This window comes from Halichoerus grypus, chromosome 5 (assembly GCF_964656455.1).
Source record: "Halichoerus grypus chromosome 5, mHalGry1.hap1.1, whole genome shotgun sequence".
NCBI lineage: Eukaryota > Metazoa > Chordata > Mammalia > Carnivora > Phocidae > Halichoerus > Halichoerus grypus.
In genome coordinates, this window is record NC_135716.1 from 110,615,907 (window position 1) to 110,628,549 (window position 12,643).

Consider the following 12,643-nt stretch of genomic DNA (forward strand, 5'->3'; position numbering starts at 1 on the left):
TGACCTTCAGCCAGTGATCCGTGAGCCTGGTTTTGCTGGGAACCAGGCAGGTGTCCAAGTTCAGCTCCCATGAAAGTGGGCGTGGATTCTAAATGAAACCTGGAGCCAGTGTGGCCCTCCCGGACTCCCGCCCCGGCCACCATGCCATGACCTGTATCCGCGATTCTCAAACCCTCAAGAGGCGAGACACCAGTTTTTTAAGTTTCAAGTTCTAATCTGTCATAAAAATGAAATATCAGAAAAATGAAATTAAAAAGACAAAATACACAGAGTCAGACTTGTGTTGTTAGATTCAAGAGACAAAATTCTTCTGTCCGCTCGCTCTAAATGTTTCTAAAGGTGAACTCAGTTCCTGATTGCAGTTTGCCAGTAGCAAAGAATTCGGGGCCATTACCGTCGTCAGCCCGGGTACTGCACTTTGGACGGCTGTCCTTCCCGGCTCCGGACCATGGGCCATCCGAGGACGGCTGTCCTTCCTGGCTCCGTGTGCAGACAGTCCCCAGGGAGAAGGAGGAAGGTCCCCTGGCTGAGGTGTGCCTCCCTCCCCGCTCATCTCTCTGTGGCGCCCCCTAGCCAGCGCCCCTTGTCTTCAGCGGCTCTCGGAGCCCACTGATAACAGGAACAGCTCGCCCGTCTCCTCTCATAGTCCCCGTGGGTAGCTGAAAATGTGACTACATACCTGCAGCGGAGAAAGGAAAGGTCACAGCTAATTGTGATCATTATCCAGGCTTGCCTACCTGCACGAGGCTTTCGGCATATCCTGGCTTGATTAGCTGACCGTGAGGCGGGCGGGCCTTTCCGGCTGGTGGGCCTGGCCGTCCCCGGCAGGGCGGGGGGACGTCACCGGTGACCCTGTGTTGCAGTTCTCCAAGGAGAGGCACATTATGGACAGGACCCCTGAGCGGCTGAAGAAGGAGCTGGAGGAGGAGCTGCTGCTGAGCGGCGAGGACCTGCGGAGTCACGCCTGGTACCACGGACGCATCCCCCGCCAGGTACCCGCGCCTTCCTGCCAGCGCGCGGCCGGCCTCACGCCAGCACACTGCCCACCGCGGCTCACCCTCCAGCGTCCAAACGCCAGCACACTGCCCACCCGCGGGCTCACCCTCCAGCGCCCCCCCCCCCCCGCGGAGCCAGCACACTGCCCACCCGCGGGCTCGCCCTCCAGCGCCCCCCCCCCCCCCGCGGAGCCAGCACACTGCCCACCCGCGGGCTCGCCCTCCAGCGCCCCCCCCCCCCCCCCGCGGAGCCAGCACACTGCCCACCCGCGGGCTCACCCTCCAGCGCCCCCCCCCCCCCCGGTGGAGCCAGCACACTGCCCACCCGCGGCTCACCCTCCAGCGCCCCCCCCCGGCGGAGCCAGCACACTGCCCACCCGCGGGCTCACCCTCCAGCGCCCAAACGCCAGCACACTGCCCACCCGCGGCTCACCCTCCAGCGCCCCCCCCCCCCCGCGGAGCCAGCACACTGCCCACCCGCGGGCTCGCCCTCCAGCGCCCCCCCCCCCCCCCGGCGGAGCCAGCACACTGCCCACCCGCGGGCTCACCCTCCAGCGCCCCCCCCCCCCCGGCGGAGCCAGCACACTGCCCACCCGCGGGCTCGCCCTCCAGTGCCCCCCCCCCCCGGCGGAGCCAGCACACTGCCCACCCGCGGGCTCGCCCTCCAGCGCCCCCCCCCGGCAGAGCCAGCACACTGCCCACCCGCGGGCTCACCCTCCAGTGCCCCCCCCACAGGCGGAGCAAGCCCCAGCTCAGCTAAAAGCAAATATAATAAAGCGGACTGTAGTAACGTAGGTCTGTCTCCAAGGAGACCTTGGGAAGAACTAAGGTCAGGAACCCAAAGCACATGTCCCCGGGCCCGGGAGGCCGGTGTTCTGTGGTCTGCAGAGCCAGAGCGCGCCGGAGGCCGTGGCCGCAGGGGGAGCATCTGAGGAGGTACGAGGCTGGCTTGTGGTTCAGATCACTGAACTCCTGGCCGGCTGCCTGCAGCCTCCTACCGTCTGGAGCTTCTCTCTTAAGGCCGTAGTTTAATTTCAGGGGAAGAGAGCATATCGTCAGGGCGGGTGGCACAGGGCAGCAAGGACGCCAGTGCCCTCGTGGGGCTGGTGACTGTTCACGCTCCATCCTTCCCCTGCCTGGGCCCCTGGCTGGAGCTAGGAAGTAGAGGAATTATACCAGCGACCCCAGCCCCCCCGGCCTAGAATGTACTCTGTGTGATTGTCTTTTGGGGTGATAGGCGTGAGTGGTTTTTTTAAGAGTATGGAAACTGAAAAATGTAAGTGCAGAATCAGGGTGTAGAATTTCTCTTGGGTTTTTATCGTAACCTGATCTGGCCAGTCATTCACCCAGGACAACATGACCGAAAAGGGGTGGGGGGGGGGTGGGGGGAAGGGCATCATATTGTGACAATTTTTTTTAGCATAGCAGATTTCTCAGCACTATCAAAGAAATAATCCCTATTCTAACTTCCTTTTTTTTTTTTTTTTAGTTTAAAATTGATTCACAATTGTAGACTGGGTGGCTCAGTTGTTAAGCGTCTGCCTTCGGCCCAGGTCATGATCCCAAGATCCTGGGATCGAGCCCCGCATTGGGCTCCCTGCTCAGCGGGAAGCCTGCTTCTCCCTCTCCCACTCCCCCCTGCTTGTGTTCCCTCTCTCTCTGTCTCTCTCTCTGTCAAATAAAATATTTAAAAAAAAAATAAAAAATAAAATTGTAGACTATACAGAGTATAAAATGAAGAAAATGAAACTCTCACCCATAATTTTCTCTCCTGGAGATAGCCACTCTGAACATTTTGATATAATTCCTCCTCCCAGGCTTTGCAAGTATGAGATCATACCACATAGACTTTTGCAGCCCATTGTCTTCATTTAATGATACATTCTGGGCATTTTCTTCTGCCGTAAGATAGTCTTCTACACCATCCTACATTGTGTGTATGTCCATTGTATGCGTGCCCCACTCTTTGGTGGGCACCCTCACCAACATCCTTTAAGATAACTACTATGTTTATAATTATTTCCTCAGGCTCAATCCCAAGAAATGGAATTTCTGTGTGAAAACATATTTTTAAGGCAAAGATACAATTTTAAGGTAACCATGGTAGCACACTCTTCTACGCAAACTGATCCAATGTTGGAATATCCTGGGAGAAATGTCAAAGTTTTATGAAACTGATGACCGTCACCACCATCCTTCTCTTTATTGTGATCATAAACTTTGTTTCCCACTTGCAACGAGTATAGATTTTCAGCCACACATCATTTCAGGTTGTCGAACGGCACACTGTAACAGTAATAATGGTAGTTACAGCTAACACTTCACTCCATTAAATCTTTGTAGCTACTGCGTAGGTGACATTATCCCCATTTTACAGGTGATGTAACTAAACCACAAAGAGATGTAACTTGTCCAAAATCACCCAGTAGAGCCAGAATGCAAACCCAGGTGGTCTGGCTATAGGAACGACCATCTGCAACACAGTACAGATCCTCCTTTTGCTATAAACATCAGCATCTCCATAGTTAACAATTTTTGAGCACCTACCACGTTCCAGGCGCTGTCTGGTGCTTTGCATAGATTATGTATGCAAATATATAATCCGCCAGTGAGATGAGACACGGAGCTGACTTGGTGACAGGCCCTCCAACGAGTGGCGTGCCCAGCACCGCACTCAAGTCTCCGCTTCTACAGTGCCTGGCCTCCCCCTGCGTGTGGACCCCTCCTCCCAGCCAACAAAACCCGCTCCTCCGCCTGTTGGGGGTGGGGAGGGATCAGGCTCCCTGGCCATGCCTTTTCTTCTTTCTTTCATTTTCTGTCACTTTACTTGCTTCAGGTCTGCGTACACGTCGTCGTCTTATGACACCCCCCTGACCAGCCTGTCTCAGCAGCCCTCGTCCCCTCCCAGGCACTTCTTATCTCCCTTGCCGGTTGACTTCTCCCTTCCCTCTACAACACCCGACATACCATACCTGCTGCTTTCTTGCCTTCGCCGAGGTAGACTGGGTGGAGCTCCAAGCCGCTGGGGACGCTGGCCCGCTTCCCTCCCTCCGGGGGCCCGGCGCCCACAGTAGTCCTCGGCGCGGTAGGTGGGCGGCTACTAGTTCTAGGTGCAGGAGGGGGTCTTCTGAGAATCTAACATTTGAAAAACTAAAGAGCTGCCTGAAGAGGAAGAGTCAGAGTAGCGTTGTCCTCCGTTGGCCCGGAGAAGTGGAGGGCGGTGCCGCTTTGAAAAGGAATGTTCGCTTGCCTTTCCGACCCCTCACCGTTTTGTCCCCAAGGTGTCAGAAAACCTCGTGCAGCGGGATGGCGACTTCCTGGTTCGTGACTCTCTGTCCAGCCCCGGGAACTTCGTCCTGACCTGTCAGTGGAAGAACCTGGCTCAGCACTTCAAGATCCACCGGACGGTGCTGCGGCTCAGCGAGGCCTACAGCCGTGTGCAGTACCAGTTTGAGACGGAGAGCTTCGACTCCATCCCCGGCCTGGTGCGCTGCTACGTGGGCAACCGGCGGCCCGTCTCCCAGCAGAGCGGCGCCATCATCTTCCAGCCCATCAACAGGACGGTGCCGCTGCGCTGTCTGCAGGAGCGCTACGGCACCTCCCCGGGCCGGGCCCCGGACGGCAGCCTGGCCGACGGCAGGCCGGACGTGGGCAAGAGGCTGAGCCTCACCGTGGGCGGCGTCCAGGCCCGGGAGCAGAGCTCGCCCAAGGGAAACCTCCTCAGGTGGGTCAGGGCCCCGCAGGGGGTGCGGGGGCTGGGGCCGGCGGGGCCGCTCGGGACGGGCCCGGCCTCAGTGAGGCAGATGAGGGGCTCACCCGGGAACCGAGGAACAGTAGGTGTTACTGCGAATGCCAAGTGTTACTGGAATAGCTGTCAGGAGGGATGAGTTCCCGATTGAGTTGGTGCCCACGTGAAATGAGGCAGTTGCTGAGGAAGGGGAGGGTTGGCCAGGGGAGATTTGTGCAGAAAGGAGGATTCCGGCTGGTCTGAAGCCTGGGGGAAATTTGGACAGACACTGCGGAGGGGAGGGCGTTCCAGGTGGGGGCTCAGTGTGAGCATGCGTGGAGCAGTAGGAGGGGGTGAGAGTTGCTTCGAGTGGGTAGATCGGTGGGCCTCAAGCAAAGGGCCCACGTAAGGGGCTGGTGGGGCGGGCTCAGGAAGGTGACCCCAGCCAGATCATGGAGGCCTTAAAGCCGGGCTAAGTGGTTTGAGGGAGCCTCAGAGACATGACATGGTGAATGCCCTGAGAACAGAGCAGGGTGGCGATGGGTTGCAGGGGCAGGGAGGGAGCTTGGCGCAGGAAGACCGGTCAGTGAGGCTGGAGGGTCAGCCTGTGCGGGGGTAGTGGAGGGAGAGCCTGGGACCTTGGCTTCCTGGGGCTCCTGTGCGTGTGGGGAAGGTGGGAGAAGGGCCAGTGGGAGACCACAGGAGGGCTCAGCGGGGATGGACTTCAGAGGAAAAACCAGTTGCTGCATCTGCAGGAGACTCGACTGTAGGCTTAGCTCTGAGTGCCAGTGTCCAGCAGCAGTTTGGGGGTTTGCGAGGGGAGTTCAGCCTGAAGGCTTAGATTAGGGCTTGGTCCACATGGAAAGGGTGGTTGACTCGGTGAGAGAAGATGGGGGACCCTGAGAGACTGGAGGGCTGTGCCCTGAACCTGGGGGTGGGAGAGAGAAGATTCCAGAGAACTGGATGCCCAGCTGAGGCGCCCTGCCCTCGATGACCAGTGGCGCGTGCTGTCTTCGCATAGGACCCGTCTCTCATGGAGTTGGGTGCCCGTGCTGCTGACTGTTCCAGAAAAGGAGAGCAGGGAAAAGGCGGGCCTGGAAGGGTGTAGATTAGCTCCAGCCCCTGGGTAACACAGCCCCCCTTCTCTGGCTCCCTGGCATCTAAACTTACACACCTAAACCCACATGTTTTATTGCGCTCACTGGTTTTCTTTCTGGACAGGAGGAAATGTCATAAACTGTAATTGGTAGACTGCAAAAATTCAGAAGCAAAACACAGGAGTCTGAGTAATACAACCTAGGCCGTGTGCCGCCACAGAGCTCCCGGTCCCTGTTAGTCAGAGTCTGGCTGTGGACGCTGCCTGCCTGGCCGCAGATGCTGGTCCGCCACCGACCAAGCTACTTACCTTCTCTGGGCCTCACTTTTCCCAGCTGGAATGATGGGCTTTGTGAGGGTTAAATGATCGAAGACTTGCAAAGTGCTTAGAACAATGCCAAAGGACTATGTAGGTGTGAATAATCATAATTAATATTTCTGGAGGGCAGTAGAATGTAGGACTCAGTTGCAGGGAGGGAGGCAAGAACTGATACATAGAAATTCTCCTTTTCTTAGTAATAAGAATGGACTGGAGATCCCTTAAAAATATTAAAGGGGTACTTCTTCCTGTTTCTTTTGTGAGTGTGGGGATTGGCTGCTCAACGGAGGAAGAAAAAGGTAATGTCCTGACCAGAGCCAGGGAGTATTGGGCAATGCCCAGAACCCCTGCCCAGTGCGGTGCTGGGCAGGAAGGCCTGCCTCCTGGTCTGCCCTCAGGGACCCGGATTTAGAATAGAAATTTATTTTTTAAAGATAAGACATGAAAGACAGACTGAGAAAGCCTCTCGGTCAATGAGGCAGGCCTAACAGAGCCTGATTGCCCAGTGAAAGCAGAGTTTTTTAAGCCCTGCTACTTTTTGGGCAGCCGCAGGGCTGGGAATGTCTAACCGTGGGGGTGGGGCGGGCTCCGCAGGGAAGCGCCTCCTGCTGCCAAGCGCCCTGCCCTCCCCCTTCCCCCCGCGCCCTCGGGCGCCCGCACCTTCGCTGACGTCCGGCCCGCTGGTTGGCCGGCTGGCGGGGTGCGCCCCAGGTGGGGGTTCTGGGCCAGTGGAGTCTGGCTGCTCTGAAGATCACTGCAGAAGTACCGCTTGGCCGAAGCCATTGCCTTTTGGAATTTGCCCTCTACCCTGCCTTATCTCTGAGGGGTTGCTGGAATTTCTCTGTTGCTGGGCGTTTGGGGTTTTTTTGGGGGGGGTTGCTTTTTCCTTTGGTGCTTGCAAAGGTAGGAAAGAACTTTTCAATTTCTATAACCTAAGCTTGTGGGAGGGCTGATTAAAGTTCATTACAACTTGACTGGTGCGGTGCAGTCTCTTCTAGCAAAGAAGAGATTCTGTTTGTGGGGGCTAGAGAAACTCCCAGTCTGAATAGGCAGGGAAGCAGAGGGGTGCCAGCAAATTGTGTGGAGAGTGACATCTCTCCGCTTCCATGCGGGGGCTGCACCCTGTGCCTCCCAGCGCCCGGCTTAGTGAAGGCCTGGGCACTTCCCCAGCTCAGCAGGAGGCCGGCTGTGCGGCCCTCGTCCTTCCAGGAGGATGAGAGTGGCTGGCTCCCTGGGTGATCCTGCGGATTGTCTGGGGGACATGGTGACTTGCGCTGAAATGCAGACTGCCCCACAGCCTCCTTCCTAACTGACATCACGAGGCATGGTGGAAAACGCATTTTAGTTAAACAAGTCACTGCTCCTGGGTCTGTAAGTAATTTTAAGCTCTGTTAAAAGTACACATTCCAGTTCATCAGATTTTCCTGAGAGATGAGATCTTTGCTCTGTTCTGCTCATCCGGCTGGAAGGGCTCAGAGGAGGCAGCCTGGGACCTAACTGGGTTGGTCGTGGGGACGCGGGGATGGAGCCCAGAGTACAGTCCTGTGTGAACCGCCCCCAGCAGCAATTTCCTCCTCCAGCAGACATTACCGTTGGGATGTGCTGTACCACTCGCCTTCTAAGCAGTCTGTTCTCTTAAAAACTTTCCATGACGCTGCCTAAAGGTTTTACGATTTAATGACACATTTCTGCTCCACTTACCTTCTGCTTCAGAAATAAAGAGAAGAGTGGTAGCCAGCCAGCCTCCCTGGATCACATGCAGGACAGAAGAGCCTTATCCCTCAAAGCGCACCAGTCGGAAAGTTACCTGCCACTTGGTAGGTCTTTGGGACTTTTCTGGGAGGAGGGTGACAGTGTTAGCCTGATTTCTTTCAGGCTGTTTCCCTGCTCTGTCTGGTCCCCTGATGTGGGGACGACACAAGGCTGGAGGGTAAGGGGTTTGTGCAACTGTATCCAGATGAGGTCATTTTATGGGTGCTAGCTAGCTTTCAAGCCTCATAACAAACCTTCAGAGCGGGAATGATTACCCTCTTCTTGCTGAGGACACTGAGGCACAGAGGTGAAATAACTCATCCAGAGTTACCCGTCCAGTCCGCGGTGAAGCCAGCATTTGAACCCAGGTTTTCTGACCCATGCTCACCCGCTAACTGGTAGCCTTCACGACAGAGGCGCACTCTCTCTGTGCCCTCCCTGGGCGGAGGGGGCTGGCTCAGTGCTGGGCTTCCTGGGGGACCACTCTCCTCTCCATTCTCCATTTGCAGCCAGAGAACGAGGAGCTGTGGGATGTGGGCAGACCTCGTAAGCAACTGTGTCAGTGAGCCATGGATGGTTGTTCATTATTTTTATAACTGACCTTCCTTGGGACCACAGGGTGATTTTCCTAATGCCCTTTGGTGAACCACTTCTATGTTAGCTCAGCATCTTGTCCCCCCTTCCTGGGGTGCCTCTGGCTCTCCCTCAAGGCTGGCTGGATCCGCCCTGGCCGTGAGAGTGACTCAGGCCCTCATGCTATGTGACTAAAGACTTCTGTTCCTTAGGGCAAGACTAGATTACTCACTGACCTCCAGGCGCCATGTCTTGTCCTGTTCTGACTGGACTAACCTCCTCTGATCATAAAATGACACTGCAGCCCAGCTGCTGGAAGTCACTGGGATTTAGAATCCCCCCAGAAGTGGGGTGCAGCCAGCCAGCCCTCGAAATGCTCTGGACTGCGCTAGATTGGGCGTGGGGAGGTCCTACCGAGTTATCTTTGGGAAGTGAAAGTTGAAACCCAAGGGCATGAATGGAGAGCTGAGGAGTTGTCACTCCAGTTTTGCTTTGTGTTCCCCGCGCAGCTGAGCTTTTCCTGACCCTCTCTTTTCCTCCACAGGCTGTAAGTTGCCCCCGCAGTCCCCGGGGGTGGACACAAGCCCCCGCCCAAACTCACCGGTTTTCAGGACGGGCAGCGAGCCCACCCTGAGCCCGGCATTGGTTCGGAGGGTCTCCTCGGACGCTAGGGCAGGGGAGGCCCTGAGGGGCTCAGACAGCCAGCTGTGCCCCAAGCCGCCGCCCAAGCCCTGCAAGGCACCCTTCCTCAAGGCTCCCGCGTCTCCATCCACCTGGCTCAACTCAGACGCCAACTACTGTGAACTGAACCCAGCCTTCGCTGCGGGCTGCGACAGGGGGGCGAGGCCCCCCCTCTGTGCCCAGGACAGTTACGTGGAGCTGCTAACGGCCAAGCAGAACGGGGTGCCGGGTCCCCGGAACTCCGGCACCAACTACTTGATCCTCGACGATGACGGGGCAGGGCCTTGGGCGGCGCCAGCCGTGCAGATGGACCAGGGGCCGGAGGAGGAGGAGGCCGAGTTTGTGCAGCCCCGTCTGGAGACGGCCTCCTCATTCAGACCCAACGACTTTGAGTCGAAGCTCCTTCCTCCTGAGAACAAGCCCCTGGAAACAGCACTGCTGAAGCGGGCGAAAGAACTGTTCACTCAGCACGACCCCAAGGTCATTGCCCAGCACATGCTGAGCACGGACTGCGTGGTAAGTGGCCAGGCAGGTGGGTTTTGTTCTGGCTTCGGAACGTTTGGAAGGAGTTGGCAGGCTGGCCTCGCTCCACCTCACCCTTGAAATGCGTGGCTCAGAGAAAAAGTCAGAAGATAACCTGGGCGGGGATGTATTTAAAGGGTGGGAAGCACAGGCCTGGGACAACCTTTGCCCGGGCTCGAAGCTTGTAGAACTCCCCTCGGGCAGAGGGATGGCGGGCCTCTCCCGCCAGCTGCAGGGTCCTCCCTGGCCTCAGCTCCGTCAGAACTGGGAAAGCCAAGTCCAAGGAAAGAGGACTGTAGATGAAAATGTACTTTCTGGCGTCACAGAGCCCAGGTTATTTTTATTTTATTATACATGATGCATTATATGTACGTATACACACTCAACACATATTTATTGTTACTAAAATGGACTTAAGAATAGACATTTTTAAATTTACCCTTGATTTTTTGCACAAGTAATACTTGGTCAGTTTAGAAAAATTATAAAATACAGTTTAAGAGAAAAGAAGAAAATTACACAAAGTGTACTTTCCTGATGATCACCGTGGTTAACATTTGCTCTGCAAACAGATACATGTAAATAATTTCATGCGCATGGATGTGTTTCCCACAGGCCTAAACAGATGATTCTGTTTTATTGTATTTTTTTCTAAACATAACTCTTTTAAACCCAGTGTCTTTGACCAAACAACATAGCATGACTATCATTTCGTGTGACTAAATATATGTTTACATCATCAATTTTGATAGGAAGCATTTCTTTTAGATATGGGCAGCTTTTGTGCATAAGTGACCCCATGGCAAGGTTATCCTTCAGACAGATCTTTCTAGAAAGCAAGTGTCTCAGGCTGGGGGGCTCAACCTTCCCCTCAGTTATAGATAGATCTGTGCTTTGGAGTGACAGGTAAGGCCTTAGTGAGATTTAAACCCCTTATTCATTTGTAGCTCATTAGTCAATAACCTTCAAAGTTCAGGGCCTGTCTAGGAACTGAATTTTCCTAAATAAATTTCCTGCGTCATGACTCACGGCAGGAAATGTAGTCTCTGAGCACCCCCTGGGAAGTCCCTAGTTGATGGACCTCTTAGGGGGACAGAAGGCCTCTCAAAACAGCCTTGAGGAACTTGAAGCAGGTGCTAGCTGTTCTGAGCTCCACAAACCCAGCACCTGGAAGAGGCCTGGGTGATGGTCCCCATGTGTGTGTGTTGGAGGGGCAGGAGGCGGGGGGGCTCGCCCTGGGGAGAGAACCAGGAGAGGGGCAGTGCTGAAGAACAAGGGTTTGTTCACGTGGTGGGCTAGGTGTCCTTGGGCAGGGCTCACAGGTCATATTAAATGCTTACCTCACGTGAAAGCGGGCTGAACCCGTTTGGGCAGTAAGAGGATTTAACACTCCTGTTCTGGTTCCTGGCCTGGGCCCTGGTACGCCAACCGGCCAGGAGTCTGGAGTGAGTCCGCCTGAGTTCTCCAGAGAGAGGAAGCTCCTTGTAGAAACATGGATCGGGATTGGCAGAACAGCCCAATTCCCAGGAGGAAATGATCCTTCTTCCCTGTGTCTTCAGTGCTTGGAGGACCTAGGAGGGTCTAGGCGGAGGTGAAATGCCTGACTACCCTTTGGCAGGAGGGTCTAGAACGTTCCCACCACCTTGGCAACCGTGAATCTAGAGCTCAAATCTGTTCTCGACTGAAGGAACATGAAGCCTGCCCTTTTTCTTGTTTGGTTTCTTTCTTTGCCTTTTGTCCTCCTGGTTGGGCCCATCTCCCCTGTTTGCCTTTATTTTTATTTTGGGGGGTTTTTTTAAAGATTTTATTTGTTTATTTGACAGAGAGAGACAGCGAGAGAGGGAACACAAGCCGGGGGAGTGGGAGAGGGAGAAGCAGGCTTCCCACTGAGCAGGGAGCCCGACACGGGGCTCGATCCCAGGACCCTGGGATCATGACCTGAGCCAAAGGCAGACGCTTAACGACTGAGCCACCCAGGCGCCCCCCTGTTTGCCTTTAGGCACCCCTGGAAGAAGGGGTGAATAGAGCCCCCTGGCAGCGAGGAGGAGACCCAGAGCAGAAGTCCACCTGACTCTGCTCACCTTCAGTCTCCAAAGGCAGGGCTGTTTCTAGTCTTCCTCCCTCCCTCCTGAGTCCACTGCCATTTCCTTATTCTCTTCCTGGAACCACTGACTTTAGGGCTTTGCCAACAATGCAGGCAGTCAGCGTCTCTGAGGGAGATAGACAGGCTGTTGTTACCCACTCCACATGCAGTGACCACCAGGACAGGGCCACTCAGAAGCTGAGAAGAGACACTGGACAGCATTTGGGGCCCAAGTGCTGGTTCCCACCCCGTGCAGAGCCCAGGGCTGATGCCCAGGAAGTCTGTCATGACAGTGGGTGGTCCTGAGTGCCTCAAGGCTGCCCGTCCTGCAGTGTCCGGCCCCTCCTGGGCATGGCTGGGGTGGGCATCCACTGAGCCCCTCTCACCCTGCAAGTGGGCACCGCCCTGGCCTCACCCAGAGTGCAGGCTGTCTCCCACCCGCTTGTTGCGGTATCTAGAAGTGGGGCCCGGTAGGTGAGAGTTGGCCTCTGGGGATGACATGGCTGAGTCTAACTCAGGCTCTCCACTTTCTGGTTCTTTCTGCCGCACTATAAAAGGAAGAGAACCATACCAGCCACACAGGTGGTTGTGAGGACTAAGACCAAATGAAATAACTTACGTAGAGCCCTCCACACCCCATGCCTGGCCCAGAATGAGGCTAGGTGTTAGCGTTGGGTATTGAGCCTTGCTTGAGCACCTACTGTGGGCTGGGCCGGGCCGTGGTGGGGGACGTGGGGGGTGACAGTGATACAGGACTTCAGACCACAGCCCAGGTGGGACAAGCTCCGCAGGGGAAGGCACAGAGCTGTGGGGCCTCTGAAGCAGGGTCTGGAACATGGGGGAAGGAGGGGGGATCAGGGAGGGGATGTCTGAGATGAGTTTTAAAGGCTGAATAG

At 55.7% G+C, this 12,643-nt stretch overlaps 1 protein-coding gene across 8 annotated transcripts in view; it reads left to right on the top strand.

The window, feature by feature from the left end:
- Positions 1 to 12,643, top strand: part of BCAR3 (BCAR3 adaptor protein, NSP family member) — a 238,749-nt gene that overhangs the window by 206,528 nt on the left and 19,578 nt on the right. For 4 of the 8 annotated variants that reach the window (XM_078072737.1, XM_036118099.2, XM_036118107.2 and 1 more), the window contains 5 exons: positions 340 to 531; positions 864 to 992; positions 4,277 to 4,719; positions 7,850 to 7,953; positions 9,006 to 9,658. In XM_078072737.1, coding sequence (XP_077928863.1) covers positions 340 to 531; positions 864 to 992; positions 4,277 to 4,719; positions 7,850 to 7,953; positions 9,006 to 9,658 — 1,521 coding nt within the window. The remainder of the gene's footprint in view (positions 1 to 339; positions 532 to 863; positions 993 to 4,276; positions 4,720 to 7,849; positions 7,954 to 9,005; positions 9,659 to 12,643) is intronic. The other 4 variants (XM_036118081.2, XM_036118136.2, XM_036118129.2 and 1 more) reach the window with 1 other exon arrangement.